The sequence below is a fragment of the Giraffa tippelskirchi genome, chromosome 1 (genome assembly GCF_054371585.1).
Source record: "Giraffa tippelskirchi isolate mGirTip1 chromosome 1, T2T-mGirTip1v1.2.pri, whole genome shotgun sequence".
Taxonomy (NCBI): Eukaryota; Metazoa; Chordata; class Mammalia; order Artiodactyla; family Giraffidae; genus Giraffa; species Giraffa tippelskirchi.
In genome coordinates, this window is record NC_137275.1 from 157929025 (window position 1) to 157948207 (window position 19183).

The 19183-nt window shown below is 38.8% G+C and overlaps 1 protein-coding gene across 10 annotated transcripts in view; it reads right to left on the reverse strand.

Annotated features, from left to right (window-relative positions):
* The window catches only part of RIC1 (RIC1 partner of RAB6A GEF complex), a 158769-nt gene that overhangs the window by 86389 nt on the left and 53197 nt on the right, over nt 1-19183 (reverse strand). For 6 of the 10 annotated variants that reach the window (XR_014056881.1, XR_014056884.1, XM_081500986.1 and 3 more), the window contains exons 4-6: nt 11037-11144; nt 2290-2432; nt 1849-1985 (exon numbers count right to left, since the gene is read on the reverse strand). Coding sequence is in view for 6 of the 10 variants with exons in the window: in XM_081500986.1 (XP_081357112.1) it covers nt 1849-1985; nt 2290-2432; nt 11037-11144 (388 nt within the window). In the remaining 4 variants the exon portion in view is untranslated. Of the gene's footprint in view, nt 1-1848; nt 1986-2289; nt 2433-11036; nt 11145-12920; nt 13020-19183 lie in introns of all 10 variants that reach the window. The other 4 variants (XR_014056895.1, XM_081500979.1, XR_014056901.1 and 1 more) reach the window with 3 other exon arrangements.

A 19183-nucleotide genomic window follows, 5' to 3' on the forward strand; every position in this document is an offset into this window, starting at 1 on the left:
GAGTATGGAGCTTCCTCAGAAAAAGTAAAAATAAAACTACCATATAATCCATATATATCTGGGTATTTATCAAGAAAAGAAAACACTAACTTGAAAAGATATCTATACCTTCATGTTCAATGCAGCATTGTTTATAAAAGCCAAAGTATGGAAACACTGAAGTGTTCACTGATGGATGAATGGATAGAGAAAATTTGGTATATGTACATACACACACACAAAATGGAATACAGTTGACTCAAACAACAGGAGAGTTAGGGGCACCTATCCCCCACAGTAGAAAATACACACACAACTTTACAGCTGACCCTCCACATCCATGGGTCTGCATCTGTGGATTCAATCAATTGCAGATTATAGAGTACTACAGTGTGTATTTATTGAAAAAAATCCAGGTGTCAGTGGACCTGTGCAGTTCAAATCTATGTTGTTCAAGGGTCAACTGTATTTAGCCATAAGGAAGAATGAACTCTGCCTTTTGCAACAACACGGATGGACCCTGAGAGCATCATGCTGAATGAAATAAATCAGAAAAAGCTGATACCATATAGAAAAATATGCCCTTAAAAACTTAAAATTCTTTCTAGTTAGAGAGAGTAGGTTGAACATGAATATTTCGTTTCTCTGACTCTTAAAACCCCAAATGTGTAAGTTGGCAAGGACAGAATGGGAGAGGAGGTAGTATCAGAAAATTTTGTAAGCTGGGAAGCAATAGAGTCCTTAAGTAGCAGTAAGGAACACTTTGAAAAACAGTCAAATTTGCATTACAGGTTACACAAAAGGCTTGGGAATTAAAATGTCTCTCAAAAGTTGAACTAAAAGCAGTAGGACTGGTTCAAAGACTGTTTATTCAATACCTGGGTCTGCCTAGGTTACCTCCCACTCTGAGCAGATAAGGAATATTCTACCTCCACTCCAAGAGAAAACTGGAATTTTTCTTTAGAGAAAAACAAGACAAAAATCTCAGTGGTCTCTAAACAACACTGAAAATAGGGATACATGGGAGTTTACATCCTGAATCTGGAATCTCTAGTCTAACTCTTTCATAACTCAAAATCCCAAAATACTGCGCCGGCCAGGTACATAGTCTTTGGAGAAGACTGGATACGGCGTGGCGAGGAAAAAAATAACCCAGTTAGCTCATGCTATGAAGAGCACAGTCAAACAAACACACCAAATCCCACACAGCCTTCAGTGAATCTCAATTTTTACTCTGGGTCTGTGTCACAACCAAATTCATACATTAACTAATCAAATATTTACCATTAACTCTGAAAGGATCTAAGAGTAAAGGAATATAGGGAATCTATAGGATAATGATGATGGACAGCCACAACATGCAGCTGTGTCAAAGGTATGCATAGCAAGCAATCCATCCAGAAGGATCCAAGAGAAATTTCTTCAAGATGATGAAACAGATACTAATATAATCAAAATCTCATTTAACTATATTGGGAAGATGGGAAGAACTTACAGATGTAGTGCGACCAGGGAAGAGGGAAGTAAATGGTCATTTTCTACAATCGCAAGTCAATAAACACAGCCTAAAAACTAAAAATTACAGGAAATACTCAGAGTAGTGGAGATAAACCGCAAAATAATCGATAAAGGAGTAAAAAGTAGTTGTCTCTGAGAATGAACACTAGGCATGAAGAGAGGAAAGGAACAATCATTTTTCATTAACATGTCAAAAGATTTTTGTCTTTTATACTAGTTATAGGTATAGCTTTGATTAAAAAAATTAACCACCACTCCTAAGATCTTAATTTTTAAGCTGGAGGAGGATTTAATGAAGACTAAAATTAATAAATGCAAAACTGAAAAACAAACACTGAAAGTGAGTCCTACCTCTGCAGTAAATCTACTTGACACTGGTGTAATAAATCCAACTTTACCATCATTAAACACAACAGCAAATCCATCAAGTGTGGCACAGTATTCCATGTCTCTAATGTGCACATCTGCAAAACCCAGGAAGGAACCTGCTGATGAAAAAATAAGTATTTGAAATATGAATATAAATACAGTAAATTAATTCTCTCACACTTTTGCTTGCAAACCATGTAAGAACAGTTAAAAGGTCGAAATTTAAAGACCTAACAACACTAAACAGTTAAACTACTCCCTCCTACACACACACACACACACACACTCAACTCACTCTTCTTTTCTTCCCTTGCATAATTAATTCCAAAGTAGAAAAATCAATGTTCATCCATAGAAAATATCTAACGAGATTATATAAAATATTAAACACCTGGTTCTATCTCATGTAAAAAGTATTACTACCTCTAGATGACTGCAGGTCTACTGAAAAGGGTACTGTACAAAGATTAATAGCTTTCCTCCCATTTGTCATTCCTTCCCAGTGAATAAGATGAAGAAGTCCATCAGAAGTAGCAACCAGGAGATCTTCCAGCACAGACTGCAAACTGTAGGGAAGCAATAAGCAATTTATCAGTTATCTTTTAAGAAAAGCATACTGGGAAAGCAATGAATATAACTGCTCTGGAGAATATTCAAGCAAAGATCATGAAACCACTTATAAAACTGCCATTTATCAACAATTTCACTATACAGGAATTTATCTATTATAATTCAATCTAGATGAGAAATTCTGGAAAAAAAAAAAAAAAGACCATAGTTGCTGTTATTACAAACCTGACGGACTGAGTTTAAAAACTAGACACAGTGAAATGACAGACTAGAAGATGGAAGGATAAGTGAAGCTGACAAGAAAGGAAAGAGGCAGAGAAACCATAAAAATAAACTAATGATAGAACGACAGTCTAGAGCCAGGGAGTGTAGTGGTACCCATTCTCTACCCCTGTCCAAGAGAATTTCACCAGTGATGGAGATATTCTGTTATCCATACTAGTCAACACAGTAGCCATTAGCCATGTGTGGTGACCGCACATTTGAAATACCAAACGAGTGTAACAAAAACACTAAATTTTAAGTTTTATTTTATCTACAATTAACATTTAAGGTACTTCATTTGACTAGTGGCTACTGTTGTGGAAAACACAGTTCCAGACCACAGTATTTCTAAGGTATCACAGAATCTCATGTTGTACATTCATTCAATAAGTATTTATTAAGTCTGGGCTCTGTGACAGGCGCTATGTTTGTTGAAGATTCAACGGTGAAGAAAATATAGTTTCTCCCTCCAGAAGACCTCTCAGTAACTAAGTACTGAAAATGAATTATGTACTATGATCTCAGCATTTACTGATACTTGCAAAGAGCTTTAACAATTAGCTTCCACGGCAATAAATGCCTAATTTGCTTACTCCTATAATGCCAAGCCTGGAGGGCAGTGTTATTTACACCTGGTACCAAATGTTTATGGGAGGAAGGTCAAGAGGGAGGAGTAATCCAAAAGTGAAGCTACAAAGATACTGGCAGAAAGAAAGAAAGAGAACCAGTGGAAACTGGCATCAAGAAAGCCAAGGGAATAGTGAAAGTCAAAGTGTCAGTCGCTCAATCGTGTTTGACTCTTTGTGACCCCATGGACTGTAGCCCGCCAGGCTCCTCTGTCCATAGGATTTCCCAGGCAAGAATACTGGAGTGGGTTGCCACTTCCTTCTCCAGGGAATCTTCCTGACCCAGGGATCAAACCCAGGTCTCCTGCATTGCAAGCAGACCCTTTACCGTCTGAGCTACCAAGGAAGACCTCAAGAGTATCAAATGCTATAAAAAAAACTGAGTATAAGAAAGAATGAAAAATGTCTGTCTAAAATACACTCTATTATATACTGTTAAATTAGCTTTCATACTTAAGAGGTTAAAAGTTTATTTCAGAAATATTTTAATTCATAATGGTGAAAAGAATGTTTTTCAATGTTTTCTTTACCCTTCAATTCTTTATAGTCCAATGACTTATTCCACTATATATTTCAGATAATTAACTATTTACTGTATTTTCTTCCCAATTATAAAAATATTTTAAAAGATTAAAATAACATGGCCCCTTACTGAGCTCCATCTCTTGAACTTCAGAGCATTTGTAATCAATTACAATTTCCAGTTTAAAGAAAGTTCATCTTTTAAAATATTATATATTCTTTTATTTCAAATTTATATTTTAATGGTAAAATTTATGTGAGGCATGTGGTGGCTAGAATATAAAAACCTGCTACTGCAAGGAGATCAAACCAGTCAATCCTAAAGGAAATGAACCCTGAATATTCATTGGAAAGACTGATGCTGAAGCTCCAATACTTCAAGCACCTGAAGTGAAGAGCCAACTCACTGGAAAAGACTCTGATGCTGGGAAAAACTGAAGGCAAAAGGAGAAGGAGGTGGCAGAGAATGAGACGGTTAGACAGCGTCACTGACTCTATGGACATGAATTTGAGCAAACTTTGGGAAATAGTGACAGACAAGGAAGCCTGGTGGGCTGTAGCTCACAAAGAGTCAGACATGACTTAGTGACTGAACAACAACAACTGCATGTTAAAAGAAGTAATTTAGTGGAGTAGTCACTGGGCTTTCCTGGTAGCTCAGTGGTAAAGAATCCGCCTGCAATGCAGGTCGGGAAGATACTCTGGAGACGGGATAGGCTAGCCACTCCAGTATTCTTGGGCTTCCCTGGTGGCTCAGCTGGTAAAAAATCCGCCTGCAGTGTGAGAGACCTGGGTTTGACCCCTGGGTTGGGAAGATCCCCTGGAGAAGGGAACGGCTACCCACTCCAGTATTCTGGCCTGGAGAATTCCATGGATTGTATAGTCCATGGGGTTGCAAAGAGTTGGACACAACTGAGCAACTTTTACTTTCAGTCACTGGTTTACCAGTGATTTTCATTCAGTAGGAGTCAGCCTAGGTTTATTTCAAATTGCATTCTTCCTCTTCCTTTCTCATATCTCCCTAGAAAAATCACTGCATACGATGGTTAGGAACAAGATCAAGGTGAACCTCCAGTAATTTCACTGCCTGACAGACAAAACTCAACACTCCTTTGACAAAGTTAACAGAATTCAGAATCTCTACCATCATTCACCATGCTGTGACAAAAATGACCAGGCATCTGAACAAATAGGAAAACATGATCCAAAGTTAAGAGAAAAATCCATCAATGTAAACTGACTTATAAAAAATCCTGATGTTGGAATTAACAATGACTTTAACTGAGACAAACATGATAAACAATCTATACAAAAAGATAGACCCTTCTTGTTTAATTGAAAGTAAACAAACTTTCAATTAAAGGCTGATGTCGATGTTAAAGTACTGAATATTTCCATAGTTTAGTAAACAGGTCTTGTTCCAAGTCACCCAAGTGTTTTCCCCCACCACTGATTCCTGTTCTCACAAAGATTTAAGAACTAAAAGATTGATTCTGGGCATCTGGGGGATGTCAAGATCTTGCACAAATAATCAATATCCTTGGGAAGATCCCCTGGAGAAGGGAATGGCTACCCACTCCAGTATTTGGGCCTGGAGAATTCCAAGGACTGTATGTCCATGGGGTAGCAAAGAGTCGGACATGACCGAGCAACTTTTACTTTCGCTTTTCTTTCACTTATGTCTTTGTATGTCACACTGATTTTTATTGAAAATCACCCTGGGTGTAAGTAAACACAGAATACATATAAATATACTCTAAGTTATGCCTTTAGAGAGAGGCTCTCCAATCCTACTAAAGCCCACTAACTTCTATGGGCTTTACTAACAGCTATGTGATATCCCAGGGGTGTCTGTTATTGCTGTTGTTATTTAACTAAGGATCTTAGAAGCAGAATAACAGGATTTTGGAAGGAGAATAACAGGATTTTGGAACCTGATTAGACAAATATTCTTAATAGGAAATATATAATTCATAATTACCAATTCTCAAGTATGTAAATATGTTTGTTACCTAATTAATATTAAATACTATATATACTACACGGGGCTTTCTATGTGCCTGGGAAGAAGGAAGATTGAGAATAAACTGTAAAATTTATTAGCATTTACTATTAGTTAGAAATACAGTAAGAGTCTTAATTATAAATTATATTAGTACTTTTTTCTTTTTTAAATTTTTAAAAACAATTTTTGTACTGGGATATAGCCAGTTAACAATGTTGCGACAATTTCAGATGAACAGAGAAGAGTCTCAGCCATATATATATACATGCACTCATTCTCCCGTCAGCCCCCCTCCCGTCCAGGCTGCTGCATAACACTGAGCAGAGTTCCATGTGCTATACAGTACGTCCTTGCTGGTTATCCATTTTAAGAATAGCAATGGAGTACTTTTGACTTTCTAAACATACTCTATCCTTAATTAATAAAAGATGTTTAACATTTAATCCTATTCCTTCTTCAATCAAAAATTAAAGACGGCCATACTCTTGCCATCTTATGCCTATAAGCAGCAGTCTGTCCCTACCTCTGACTTATTTTCAGCAGTTTTCAGAGAGAAAACAGAAGGCTAAAGCCCAATTTTCATACCCCCTCACTCAATTCAAAATTAAATAGGAATTCTCCAATTAAATTTCCAGGAGGTACATGTTACAGGTGCTAATAATAACACTGTTCTGAAATGCAATCATTTTACTGAAGTTTTGAGAGAAACCTTAGAGACTTCCAATCACCTAAATAAGTAGGTTAAAAACTAGCACCTGACAAGTTACACTTGGACAAGACAGCAGGAATTCTTTTTTTTAAAGGCTTTTTTTCAATCCTATTCCCATGAACCATATATTTTTTTTCCCCCACCAGGTGGAGGCAGAAAGCCGTTTGTATAGTCCCACATAGCTTGGTTCCTAGACATTCAAAATTCCTCATACAAGTTACATTCTTAAACAGAATCTCTATGCTGAAATAAAATCCGAGATGAAGAGTAACCTGAACGCAATCTTTTGAAGCCCTCATCACATTTGAAAGTGAATAAAAACACCAAAAAGGCATTCTTTTTCTCTGAGGAGAATTGGAGTTAAAAAGGATAGATTAAAAAAGGCAAGGCAATAGTCAGCCGCTTGCACACAATACTGTTTAATATGTTCTAGTATCTGTACTGTATTCTAATCAGAGAAACAATAAAAGAAGCCTATCATTGCAACTGTGAATCAGTTCAGTCAGTTCAGTCGCTCAGTCATGTCCCATTCTTTGCGACCCCATGAATTGCAGCACGCCAGGCCTCCCTGTCCATCACCAACTCCCGGAGTTTACCCAAACCCATGTCCATCGAGTTGGTGATGCCATCCAACCAACTCATCCTCTGTCGTCCCCTTCTCCTCCTGCCCCCAATCCTACCCAGCATTAGGGTCTTTTCCAATGAGTCAACTCTTCGCATGAGGTGGCCAAAGTATTGGAGTTTCAGCTTCATCAGTCCTTCCAATGAACACCCAGGATTGATCTCTTTTAGGATGGATTGCTTGGATCTCCTTGCAGTCCAAGCGACTCTCAAGAGTCTTCTCCAACACCACAGTTCAAAAGCATCAATTCTGCGGCGCTCAGCTTTCATCACAGTCCAACTCTCACATCCATACATGACCACTGGAAAAACCATAGCCTTGACTAGACAGACTTTTGTTGGCAAAGTAATGTCTCTGCTTTTAAATATGCTATCTAGGTTGGCCATAACCTTCCTTCCAAGGAGTAAGCATCTTTTAATTTCATGGCTGCAATCAACTGAGAATCAGAGGGATTTAAAAAACATAGGAACTACACTCATATACAATAGCTTAATATATTCACATATTGTATCCATATAGATCAATACTTTTTCCAAAACCTGTCCCCCTGGCCACTCAGTTCTCATGCCCAGTTTCTTATGTATTCTTCCATAACACCACCGATTCCACCACCACCAGCTCTCTTTAAAAAGAGGGACAGTAATGCTATCATTATTACTTACAGCATACTTTGCTTGTTTTTTTTTTAATCCAACAACATATTTGGGAAGATTTTTCAAGGAAGAGTGCCCTCAATGTTTGTAGAAAAGCAGAAGTATCTTTTCAAAAGTTAATATAGACTATGTTATACCATATGAAATGAAGAAATGGAGGAGCCCTCATAGTCAACAAAAGTCAGAAATGCAGTTCTTTGGTGCAATCTCAAAAACGACAGAATGATCTCTGTTCGTTTTCAAGGCAAACCATTTAATATCACAGTAATACAAGTCTATGCCCTAACCAGGGATGCTGAAGAAGCTGAAGTTGAACAGTTCTACCAAGACCTACAAGACCTTCTAGAACTAACACTCAAAAAGATGTTCTTTTCACTGTAGAGGACTGGAATGCAAAAGTAGGAAATCAAGAGATACCTGGAGTACCAAATGAAGCAGGGTAAAGGCTAACAGAGTTCTGCCAAGAGAACGCACTGGTCACAGCAAACACCCTCTTCCAACAACACAAGAGACAACTCAACACATGGACATCACCAGTTGCTCAATACCGAAATCAGATTGATTATATTCTTTGCACTCAAAGATGGAGAAGATCTATACAGTCAGCAAAAACAAGACTGGGAGCTTACTGTGGCTCAGATCATGAACTCCTTATTGCCAAATGCAGACTTAAATTGAAGAAAGTAGGGAAAACCACTAGACCATTCAGGTATGACCTAAATCAAATCCCTTATGATTATACAGTGGAAGTGACAACTAGATTCAATGGATTAGATCTGATAGACAGAGTGCCTGAAGAACTATGGACAGAGGTTTGTGACATTGTGCAGGAGGCAGTGATCAAGACCATCCTCAAGAAAAAGAAATGCACAAAGGCAAAATGGTTGTCTGAGGAGGTCTTACAGATAGCTGTGAAGACAAGCAAAAGGCCAAAGAGAAAAGGACAGATATAACCATCTGAATGCAGAGTTCCAAAGAATAGCACCAAGAGATAAGAAAGTCTTCCTCAGTGATCAACGCAAAGAAAGAGGAAAACAATAAAATGGGAAAGACTAGAGATCTCTTCAAGAAAATTAGAGATACCAAGGGAACATTTCATGCATCGATGGGTACAATAAAGGACAGAAATGGTATGGACCTAACAGAAGCAGAAAATATTAAGAACAGGTGGCAAGAACACAAAGAAGAATTATACAAAGAAGATCTTCATGCTACAGATAATCACGATGGTGTGATCACTCACCTAGAGCCAGACATCCTGAAATGTGAAGTCAAGTGGGCCTTAGAAAGCATCACTATGAACAAAGCTAGTGGAGGCGATGGAATTCCAGTTGAGCTCTTTCAAATCGTAAAAGATGATGCTGTGAAAATGCTGCACTCAATATGCCAGCAAATTTGGAAAACTCAGCAGTGGCCACAAGACTGGAAAAGGTCAGTTTTCACATCAATCACAAAGAAAGGCAATGCCAAAGAATGCTCAAACTACGGCACAATTGCACTCATCTCACACGCTAGCAAAATAATGCTCAAAATTCTCCAAGCCAGGCTTCAACAGTACCTGAATGGTGAACTTCCGGATGCTCAAGCTGGATTCAGAAAAGGCAGAGGAACCAGAGATCAAATTGCCAACATCTGTTGGATCATCGAGAAAGCGAGAGAGTTCCAGAAAAACATCTATTTCTGCTTTATTGACTATGCTAAAGCCTTTGCCTGTGTGGATCACAATAAACTGTGGAAAATTCTTAAAGAGATGGGAATACTAGACCATCTTACCTGCCCCCTGAGAAATCTGTGTGCAGGTCAAGAAGCAACAGTTAGAACCAGACATGGAACAACAGACTGGTTCCAAATTGGGAAAGGAGTATGTCAAGGCTGTATATTGTCACCCTGCTTATTTACTTATATGCAGAGTATATCATGTGAAATGCCAGGCTGGATGAAGTACAAGCTGCAATCAAGATTGCTGCAAAGTATCAAAACTCACATACACAGATGACACCACCCTTATGGCAGAAAGCAAAGAAGAGCTAAAGAGCCTGTTGATGAAAGTGAAAGAGGGGAGTGAAAATTTGGCTTAAAATTCAACATTCAGAAAACTAAGATCATGGCATCCGGTCCCATCACTTTATGGCAAATAGATGGGGAAATAATGGAAACAGTGACAGACTTTATTTTTTTTGAGTTCCAAAGTCACTGCAGGTGGTGACGGCAGCCATGAAATCAAAAGACGTTTGCTCCTTGGAAGAAAAGTTATGACCAACCTAGACAGCATATTAAAAAGCAGAGACATTACTTTGCCAACAAAGGTCCGTCTAATCAAGGCTATGGTTTTTCCAGTAGTCATGTATGGATGTGAGAGTTGGACTATAAGGAAAGCTGAGTGCTGAAGAATTGATGCTTTTGAACTGTGGTGTTGGAGAAGACTCTTGAGAGCCTCGTGGACTGCAAGGAGATCCAACCAGTCCATCCTAAATGAAATCAGTCCTAAATACTCATTGGACGGATTGATGCTGAAGCTGAAGCTCCAATATTTTGGCTATCTGATGTGAAGAACCAGAAAAGACCCTGGTTCAACCCTTTTCCAACCACGGTCCTTGGAAAAGACCCTGGTGCTGGGAAAGATTGAAGGCAGGAGGAGAAGCAGAAGACAGAGGATGAGGAGGTTGGATGGCATCACTGACTCGATGGACATGACTTTGAGCAAGCTCCAGGAGTTGATGGGACAGGGAAGCCTGGCGTGCTGCAGTCTATGGGTCACAAAGAGTTGGACACGACTGAGCTACTTCACTTTCACGCACTGGAGAAGGAAATGGCAACCCACTCCAGTGTTCTTGCCTGGAGAATCCCAGGGATGGGGGAGCCTGGTGGGCTGCCCTCTATGAAGTCGCACAGAGTTGGACACGACTGAAGCAACTTACCAGCAGCAGCAGCAGATCTTATAAAAAAATAAAAATTTCTACATAAAATTATAGTTGATGTACCCAAATTGTGGGCTTTATTACTGTAATTTAAATATAATAATGTACCATCCTGTAAGGTTTTACATTTTTTCTAAGGACTAATCAAGAATTTCTAGGACTAAAAAGAAATGATCCTCAACGACAAGAAGTAAAATCAACTTTCTTATTACTCACGTGATTAACAAACCATACACTATATATTGTCATCAAAAGTACTAAGTTTAACCAAAGTACTATACCTCATGATGGGTGCTTGCAAATCCAGTATTTTCCTCATGTCTAAATTTAATGCTGGAGCACACTGTTCTTCCTTAAAATGGGGTGTCCCTTTCATTTGTGGGCTTCCTCTAAAAAGAATACACAGGGTTAAAGAGAAAGATATTTAATTCAATCAAATGTATAAATCAAGTGTTCCTCCTTTACATTCTCAAGTAAAAAACATTTAAATTCCATTTTAGCAGACAATATCAATCAATTACACAATAACGTGTTTGACCAATGTAACCTGTGTTGGGGGGGTTGGGAGTGGAGGGAGAAAAGCAAAGAATATAAAACACAAATACACATACATGTGAAGTCAAGATAAAAGTGAATTCTCAAAGGAACCAAGAGATATCTTATTTAAAATGACTGCGTTTTTCTGAGTTGGGCAACTATGGAACTTACATATACCATTCTATTGTATAGTGCACGTCCGAAGTGATCCAAATTGTCACCTCATCCTACCTTAGTCCACACCTCACTCTTGCTTTCCATCCCTTAGGTGTGTATCAGACAGAAGGTCAGATTCAGGGATACAATTAGGAGATGTTTTAAGTAAGTGGTAATAAATGGCAAAATGGCTAAATTTGAAAGTGGCACTAAATGGCTGCATTAGAGCAGCTAGGTCAATGCCAACGTAACTGAGCTGTCACACACAACCCTTAAAAAGGACTATAAAGCTGTTTTGTAATCTTTATAACCATATGGCATTGGACCATTCTTTCTCAATGCCTGTGCTAGGATTTAATAGCTATCTGTCTATTCTCTTACTATCAGCTATGATTAACTCAAGGCAACAATTAGTCTGCTTCCATCATCTTCCCATCTTATTACCTATAATCCTATAAACCAATCTGTCAATATTACTAAAATTATGTGCAAAGAGTCTAACAAGTTAAACAGCTTTTAAGAGTCCTAGCTTTGAGAAAATTATTTGGATGCTAAGAAAATTATTCAGATATTTTTTTAGTTTTAGGTTATTTCCCATATCGAAGCCTGGTGGGGCTTTATTATCATCCAGCTACTGCCATGTGCTGGGATATCTGATTCTTTCTACATGTCTGAATGGCTAAACTGGCTAATGTTTAACCAAACATGTTCATGTTCAATTAGTATGTCTGACTGATATGATAGCCCTTAGAAGGACACTATGAGTTATTATCCATAATTTACAGGAGTCACATCTGACTAATCACACAAAACACTGTGATGAATTTCCTGAGACATTCTCCACATACATCTAGTTTTAAAGTTATTTTTCAGAATAATACATACACATATTGATAAAAAGTCAAAACAGTGCTAGAAGGCTTACAACCAAGAAAACTACAGTAGTCTTTTTTCAGTGGCGAAGCAGCCAGCTTGAATTCTTTGAGCTGTTATCTTTTTTTATTTACTTGCGTATTTTTAAACCATGTGTTTACACTGCTTTAGCATCATTAATTTTAGACATTATTAACTTTCTATTCTCACTTACCCATTTTCCCCCCATCCTCCCAATATAATTATACCAAATGTTTTCATTATGACGATTAAATATGTTTCACTTCTGGGTCAAGTAGTGTTCAGTAATTACATTAATTACATTTCTTTCCTTATATAACTTGCTAATTTTCTTGAAGTTAACTTTACCACATGCCTCCATTTGCTTGATTTCCTTTTAACTTATACCTAATTGTCTCATACTCCTTAACAGCTCTGACAAAACAACTCTCAATATAATCTTCTATTTGGTCAAACCTGTTGCAGAACTTATCATTTCCACTCCCCACACCCCTGCCTCTGGAGTCAGCCCTCTTTATGCCCAATGGCCTGCTGCCTAAGTCTAAGTCTAATGCATAGCTACCAAATATAATATTTACTTTGTCATCATCCTTATGATTTCTTTGCTTCTTTCCTATGTTGAATCCTTTATTTTATAGATCCCGTATCTTCCTCGGCTCACATATTCTTGGGGCTTCCTGGAAAGGTGCATGAGAAGTAAACTTAGAACTCTCAAGTCTGAAATGTCTCTATTTTATTATGACACTTGATGAATGCTTGTCCCTTCAAAAAAGACTATGATAAAGTTGTCTGAAAAGGCATTTCTTCTGCTACTGTTCTACATCCTAGGAGGGTCCCACAAATGTTTCTTCCAATGCTTTTACTGAAATGTTAAATTTCTGCTATCACACTTCTCAATTCCAGGAACTTTCTCACTGATTTCCTCTTTTTTCTTATACCATCAATTTTTTAAAATTAGGCAATACCTGTTTAAAGTTGTTTATTATTATCTCCCCAAAGTGTTTTTGTTCCCTGCACTATTTCCTTTTCAACATTTGCATTTTTAAAAAAGGTTTATTTATTTATTTGGCTGCGCTGGGTCTTCACTGCAACGCGCAGGCTTTCTCTAGCTGTGGCACAAGGGCTCTAGAGGGTGCAGGCTAAGCAGCTGCAGTGAGCCGGCTCTCTAGTCGCAGTACACGGGCTTAGCTGCCTCATGGCACATGGGATCTTCTCCAGCCAGGGATCGAATCAGCATTCACTGCACTGGAAAGCAGATTCTTAACCTCTAGACCACCAGGGAAGTCTCATCTATTTCCTGTGAGTTTCCTTTTTTCTGTTGTGTGTGTCTACTTTACATTGGAAACTTTCTTAAGATGGCTAACAATCCTTGGCTAACAAGATTTCTTCATGTTTAACAGGTTAGTGAGAAAAAACTAATTATAAGCTCTGTGTGCTTAAGTTGGGTTGTCAACTGGTGGACCTCAGTATACTGGCCAGAAGTCTTCCAATATGAAAGCCTGTTGGGTCATTCATCTGGAGATTTAATTTCTCCAGGAAGAATCCCTCAATCCTGTCTGGGATATTTAAGTATGGAAGTGAAATGTCTGGAGCCAAGCAAGGGAAGAAAGCTTGACATCCTATCATTCAGCACAACAACTTTCACTTAATTCCCATCTTTAGTTTAGCATCTCATCCTTGCCCTATTTTGTGTCTGGAATCCCTCTGGTCTAATCAGACAGTATATTTCCTGGCTCCTGTGAGGTAAGAACATAGAAATTCCATTCCCTGTTCAGGGGTTTCAAACAATCCCCATTTATGGCACCCTATATTCTGTGATATTAGTGCCTGAGCCATTCTAGAGTTCTGATCAAACAAGTTACTGTTCATCAATATCATATATGCAACCATAGATTCTCAGGTTTGATATTCTTCTTGAGTCATTTATTCTTACTCATCCAATTTTTTGGTTATTGGTTAGATATTTCCAGCTATCATTAAAGGTGAAAACAGTATTTCAACTTTTCGTCCTACTTGGTGATTTTAATGAAAAAAGCAGAGGTCTTCCCTGGTGGTACAATGGGTGGGAATCTGCCTGCCAATGCAGGGTAAACAGGTTTGATCCCTGGTCTGGGAGGATTCAACATACTGAGGAGCAACTGAGCAGGAGCACCACAAGGACTGAGTTCATGTACTACAATTACTGAAGCCTGGGCGCCTAGAGCCTGTGCACCACAACAAAGAGGAGAGACATTGCTTGCCACAACTAGAGAAAGCCAGCACACAGCAACGAAGATCCAGCACAACCAAAAAAAGAAAAGTGGAAACCTCATTACCCATCTTTAAACTGGAAACTATTTTCCTTTATATAAATACTATCATTTAGTAAAGCTAAATTATTAAGAATTTTGTAGCAAATTTAAGTAAATTCTGACTTCTCAGGGACTTTCACTGCAAAATTAAGATATATTTCACAGCATAGTTTCCACTGCTTCCTCTAAATGTACTATAATGCAGTAAACTGTTAAAATCACAATAACAAAAAAATTAACTTTCTGATCAAAAATACTTATAATTCAACAATAACTTGAGACTATTGCATCAGAATTTTGAAAGGGCGGGCTTCCCTGGTGACTCAGATGGTAAAGAATCCGCCTGCCATGTGGGAGACCTGGGTTCGATCCCTGGGTTGGGGCGATCCCCTGGAGAAGGGAATGGCTACCCACGCCAGTATTCTTGCCTGGAGAATTCCATGGACACAGGAGTCTGGCGGGCTATAGTCCATGGGGTGGTAAAGAGTCAGACATGACTGAGAACCTTCCTCAGTGATCAATGCAAAGAAATAGAGGAAAACAACAGAATGGGAAAGACTAGAGATCTCTTCAAGAAAATGAGAGATACCAAGGGAACATTTCATGCAAAGATGGGCTCGATAAAGGACAGAAATGGTATGGACCTAACAGAAGCAGAAGATATTAAGAAGAGGTGGCAAGAATACACAGAGGAACTGTACAAAAAAGATCTTCACGACCCAGATAATCACGATGGTGTGATCACTCACCTAGAGCCAGGCATCCTGAAATGTGAAGTCAAGTGGGCCTTAGAAAGCATCACTATGAACAAAGCTAGTGGAGGTGATGGAATTCCAGTTGAGCTATTTCAAATCCTCAAAGATGATGCTGTGAAAGTGCTGCACTCAATATGCCAGCAAATCTGGAAAACTCAGCAGTGGCCACAGGACTGGAAAAGGTTAGTTTTCATTCTAATCCCAAAGAAAGGCAATGCCAAAGAATGCTCAAACTACCGCACAATTGCACTCATCTCACACACTAGTAAAGTAATGCTCAAAATTCTCCAAGCCAGGCTTCAGCAATACGTGAACCGTGAACTTCCAGATGTTCAAGCTGGTTTTAGAAAAGGCAGAGGAACCAGAGATCAAATTGTCAACATTCACTGGATCATCAAAAAAAGCAAGAGAGTTTCAGAAAAAACATCTGTTTCTGCTTTACTGACTATACCAAAGCCTTTGACTGTGTGGATCACAATAAACTGTGGAAAATTCTGAAAGAGATGGGAATACCAGACCATCTGACCTGTCTCTTGAGAAACCTGTATGCAGGTCAGGAAGCAAGAGTTAGAACTGGACATGGAACAACAGACTGGTTCCAAATAGGAAAAGGAGTACGTCAAGGCTGTATATTGCCATCCTGCTTATTTAACTTATATGCAGAGTACATCATGAGAAATGCTGGGCTGGAGGAAGCACAAGCTGGAATCAAGATTGCTGGGGGAAATATCAATAACCTCAGATATGCAGATGACACCACCCTTATGGCAGAAAGTGAAGAAGAACTAAAGAGCCTCTTGATGAAACTGAAAGAGGAGAGTGAAAAAGTTGGCTTAAAGCTCAACGTTCAGAAAATGAAGATCATGGTACCTGGTCCCATCACTTCATGGCAAATAGATGGGGAATAGTGGCTGACTATTTTTCTGGGCTCCAAAATCACTGCAGATGGTGACTGCAGCCATGAAATTAAAAGACGCTTACTCCTTGGAATTAAAGTTATGACCAACCTAGACAGCATATTAAAAAGCAGAGACATTACTTTGCCAACAAAGGTCTGTCTAGTCAAGGCTATGGTTTTTCCAGTAGTCATGTATGGATGTGAGTTGAACTATAAAGAAAGCTGAGCGCCAAAGAATTGATGCTTTTGAACTGTGGTGTCGGAGAAGACTCTTGAGAGTCCCTGGGACTGCAAGGAGATCCAACCAGTCCATCCTAAAGGAGATCAGTCCTGGATGTTCATTGGAAGGTCTGATGTTGAAGCTGAAACTCCAATACTTTGGCCACCTCATGGGAAGAGCTGACTCATTTGAAAAGACCCTGATGCTGGAAAAGATTGAGGGCAGGAGGAGAAGGGGACGACAGAGGATGAGATGGTTGGATGGCATCACTGAGTCAATTGACATGAGTTTGGGTAAACTCTGGGAGTTGGTAATGGACAGGGAGGCCTGGCTGTGGTTTATGGGGTCACAAAGAGTTGGACAGAGCGACTGAACAGAACTGAATAAATTCTGTAGACATTATCTCAATAAACTGATTATCATCCTTTGAATCAGGCATTATTATCTCTATTCTTCCAGAAAGAAACTGAAGCTTCACTTTATTATTAAGAATTCTGTTTATGGGCACAGAACTAGTAAGCGAAGGAGCTGACATGTGAGCCAGTCGCTTCAATTCCAGGTGCTAAGAAACTGAAAACTAGTAGAATTAAAGAGGTTAATAATAACCTTTGTGTACACAAAGAAATATTACAACAAATGCCAAAGAAGGGATTAAGGATAGAGTGGGGAGGAACAGTCTGTAGATTACTTAGGAGACTATTAGTAAGAGTACACAAAGGCATCTACTGGCAGTGGCAGTAGAATGTCTTTTCAGACAACTTTATCATAATCTTTTTTGAAAGGAGATAATAAAAGCATATTGAGAATTATAACTCTCACTCAGTAACAGAGGCTTCTTAGAGACAGACAAAATCACACTGTATGCATACCTGGTTGTCATTTAAGCAACTGAAAAATACTGTATTTTTCATTATTGAACACATAAAATTGTGCTTTCCTGAACACTTAAAATGAGGTATGGCCATGTGACTTGTTTTGGCTTATAAAACACAAGAGGAAGTGATTTGTGTTACTTCTGGGCAGAGGATTTAAGAGCCAACACTTAGCACATGATGCTCTTCTTTAATCCTCTATCTCAGGTACTTAGCTGTCATAAGCTTAGCTTATGACATATAATACAGCTGTCCCTTGGTGTCTGGAAGAACTGGTTTCAGGACCCACCATGCATACCAAAATCTACTGATGCTTAAGTCCCACAGTTAGTCCTCTTTATCTGTGGTTCTGCATTCACAGATTCCACTAACCATGTGTCATGTTGTACTATATGCTTATTGAAAACATGGGTTTGAACCTGCACAGTTCAAACCCATGTTGTTCAAGGGTCATCTATATACTATGTCAATAAGAGTTATTAGACTGTGGTCCAGTAAAACCCAGCAATAGTTTGTGATTATTATTCATAGGTGATTTTATTAAGTATGCAGTCTGAGGAGCAGAAAGAAAGAAGAATGAAGAAAAATGAATGTAGATTAAGAGACCATGAGATGCCACCATGCATACCATCATACATATAATGGGAGTCCCAAAGGCAAGGCAAGATAAAGGAGACAGGAGGAATAACTGAGGAAATAATGGTTTAAAATGTTCCAAATATAATGAAGACATAAATCTACTATCTAAGGAGCAGAGCAAACTCCCACGAAGGATAAATTAAAAAAGATTCACACCAAGATACATAATCTGTAAACCACTGAAAGATAGAATCTTGAAAGAAACAAGGGAAGTGACTTGACATATACAAGGGATCTTCAGGACTTCCCTAGTGGTCCAGTGGTAAAGAATACATTGTGCAGTGCAGGGCATGTGAGTTCAATTCCTGGTTGGGGAACTAAGATCCCACATGCTACAGAGCAACTAAGCCTGCATGCTCATTCATGAACACCTTATTGCCAAATTCAGACTTAAATTGAAGAAAGTAGGGAAAACCACTAGGCCATTCAGGTATAACCTAAACCAAATCCCTTATGATTATACAGCAGAAGTTACAAATAGATTCAAGGGATTAGATTTGACAGACAGAATGCCTGAAGAACTATGGATGGAGGTTCGTAACACTGTACAGGAGGCAGTGATCAAGACCATCCCCAAGAAAAAGAAATGCAACAAGGCAAATGGTTGTCTGAGGAAAGAAAGTGAAAGTGAAGTCACTCAGTTGTGTCCAACTCTTTGCAACCCCGTGGACTATAGCCCACCAGGCTCCTCCGTCCATGGGATTCTCCAGGCAAGAATACTGGAGTGGGTTGCCATTTCCTTCTCCAGGGGATCTTCCCAACCCAGGAATCGAACCCAGGTCTCCCGCATTGCAGGCAGACACTTTAACCTCTGAGAGGCCTTACAAATAGCTGAGAAAAGAGGAGAAACGAAAGGCAAATGAGAAAACCAAAGACATACCCATCTGAATGCAGAATTCCAAGGAATAGCAAGGAGAGCTAACAAAGTCTTCTTAAATGAACAATGCATAGAAACAGAGGAAAACAACAGAATAGGAAAGAGTAGGATCTCTTCAAGAAAATCAGAGATACCAAGAGAACATTTCATGCAAAGCTGGGCACAATAAAGAATAGAAATGGTATGGACCTAACAGAAATAGAAGATATTAAGAACAGGCGGCAAGAATACACTGAAGAACTGTACAAAAAACAGGTCCTAATCACTCATATAAGCACGATGGTGTGAT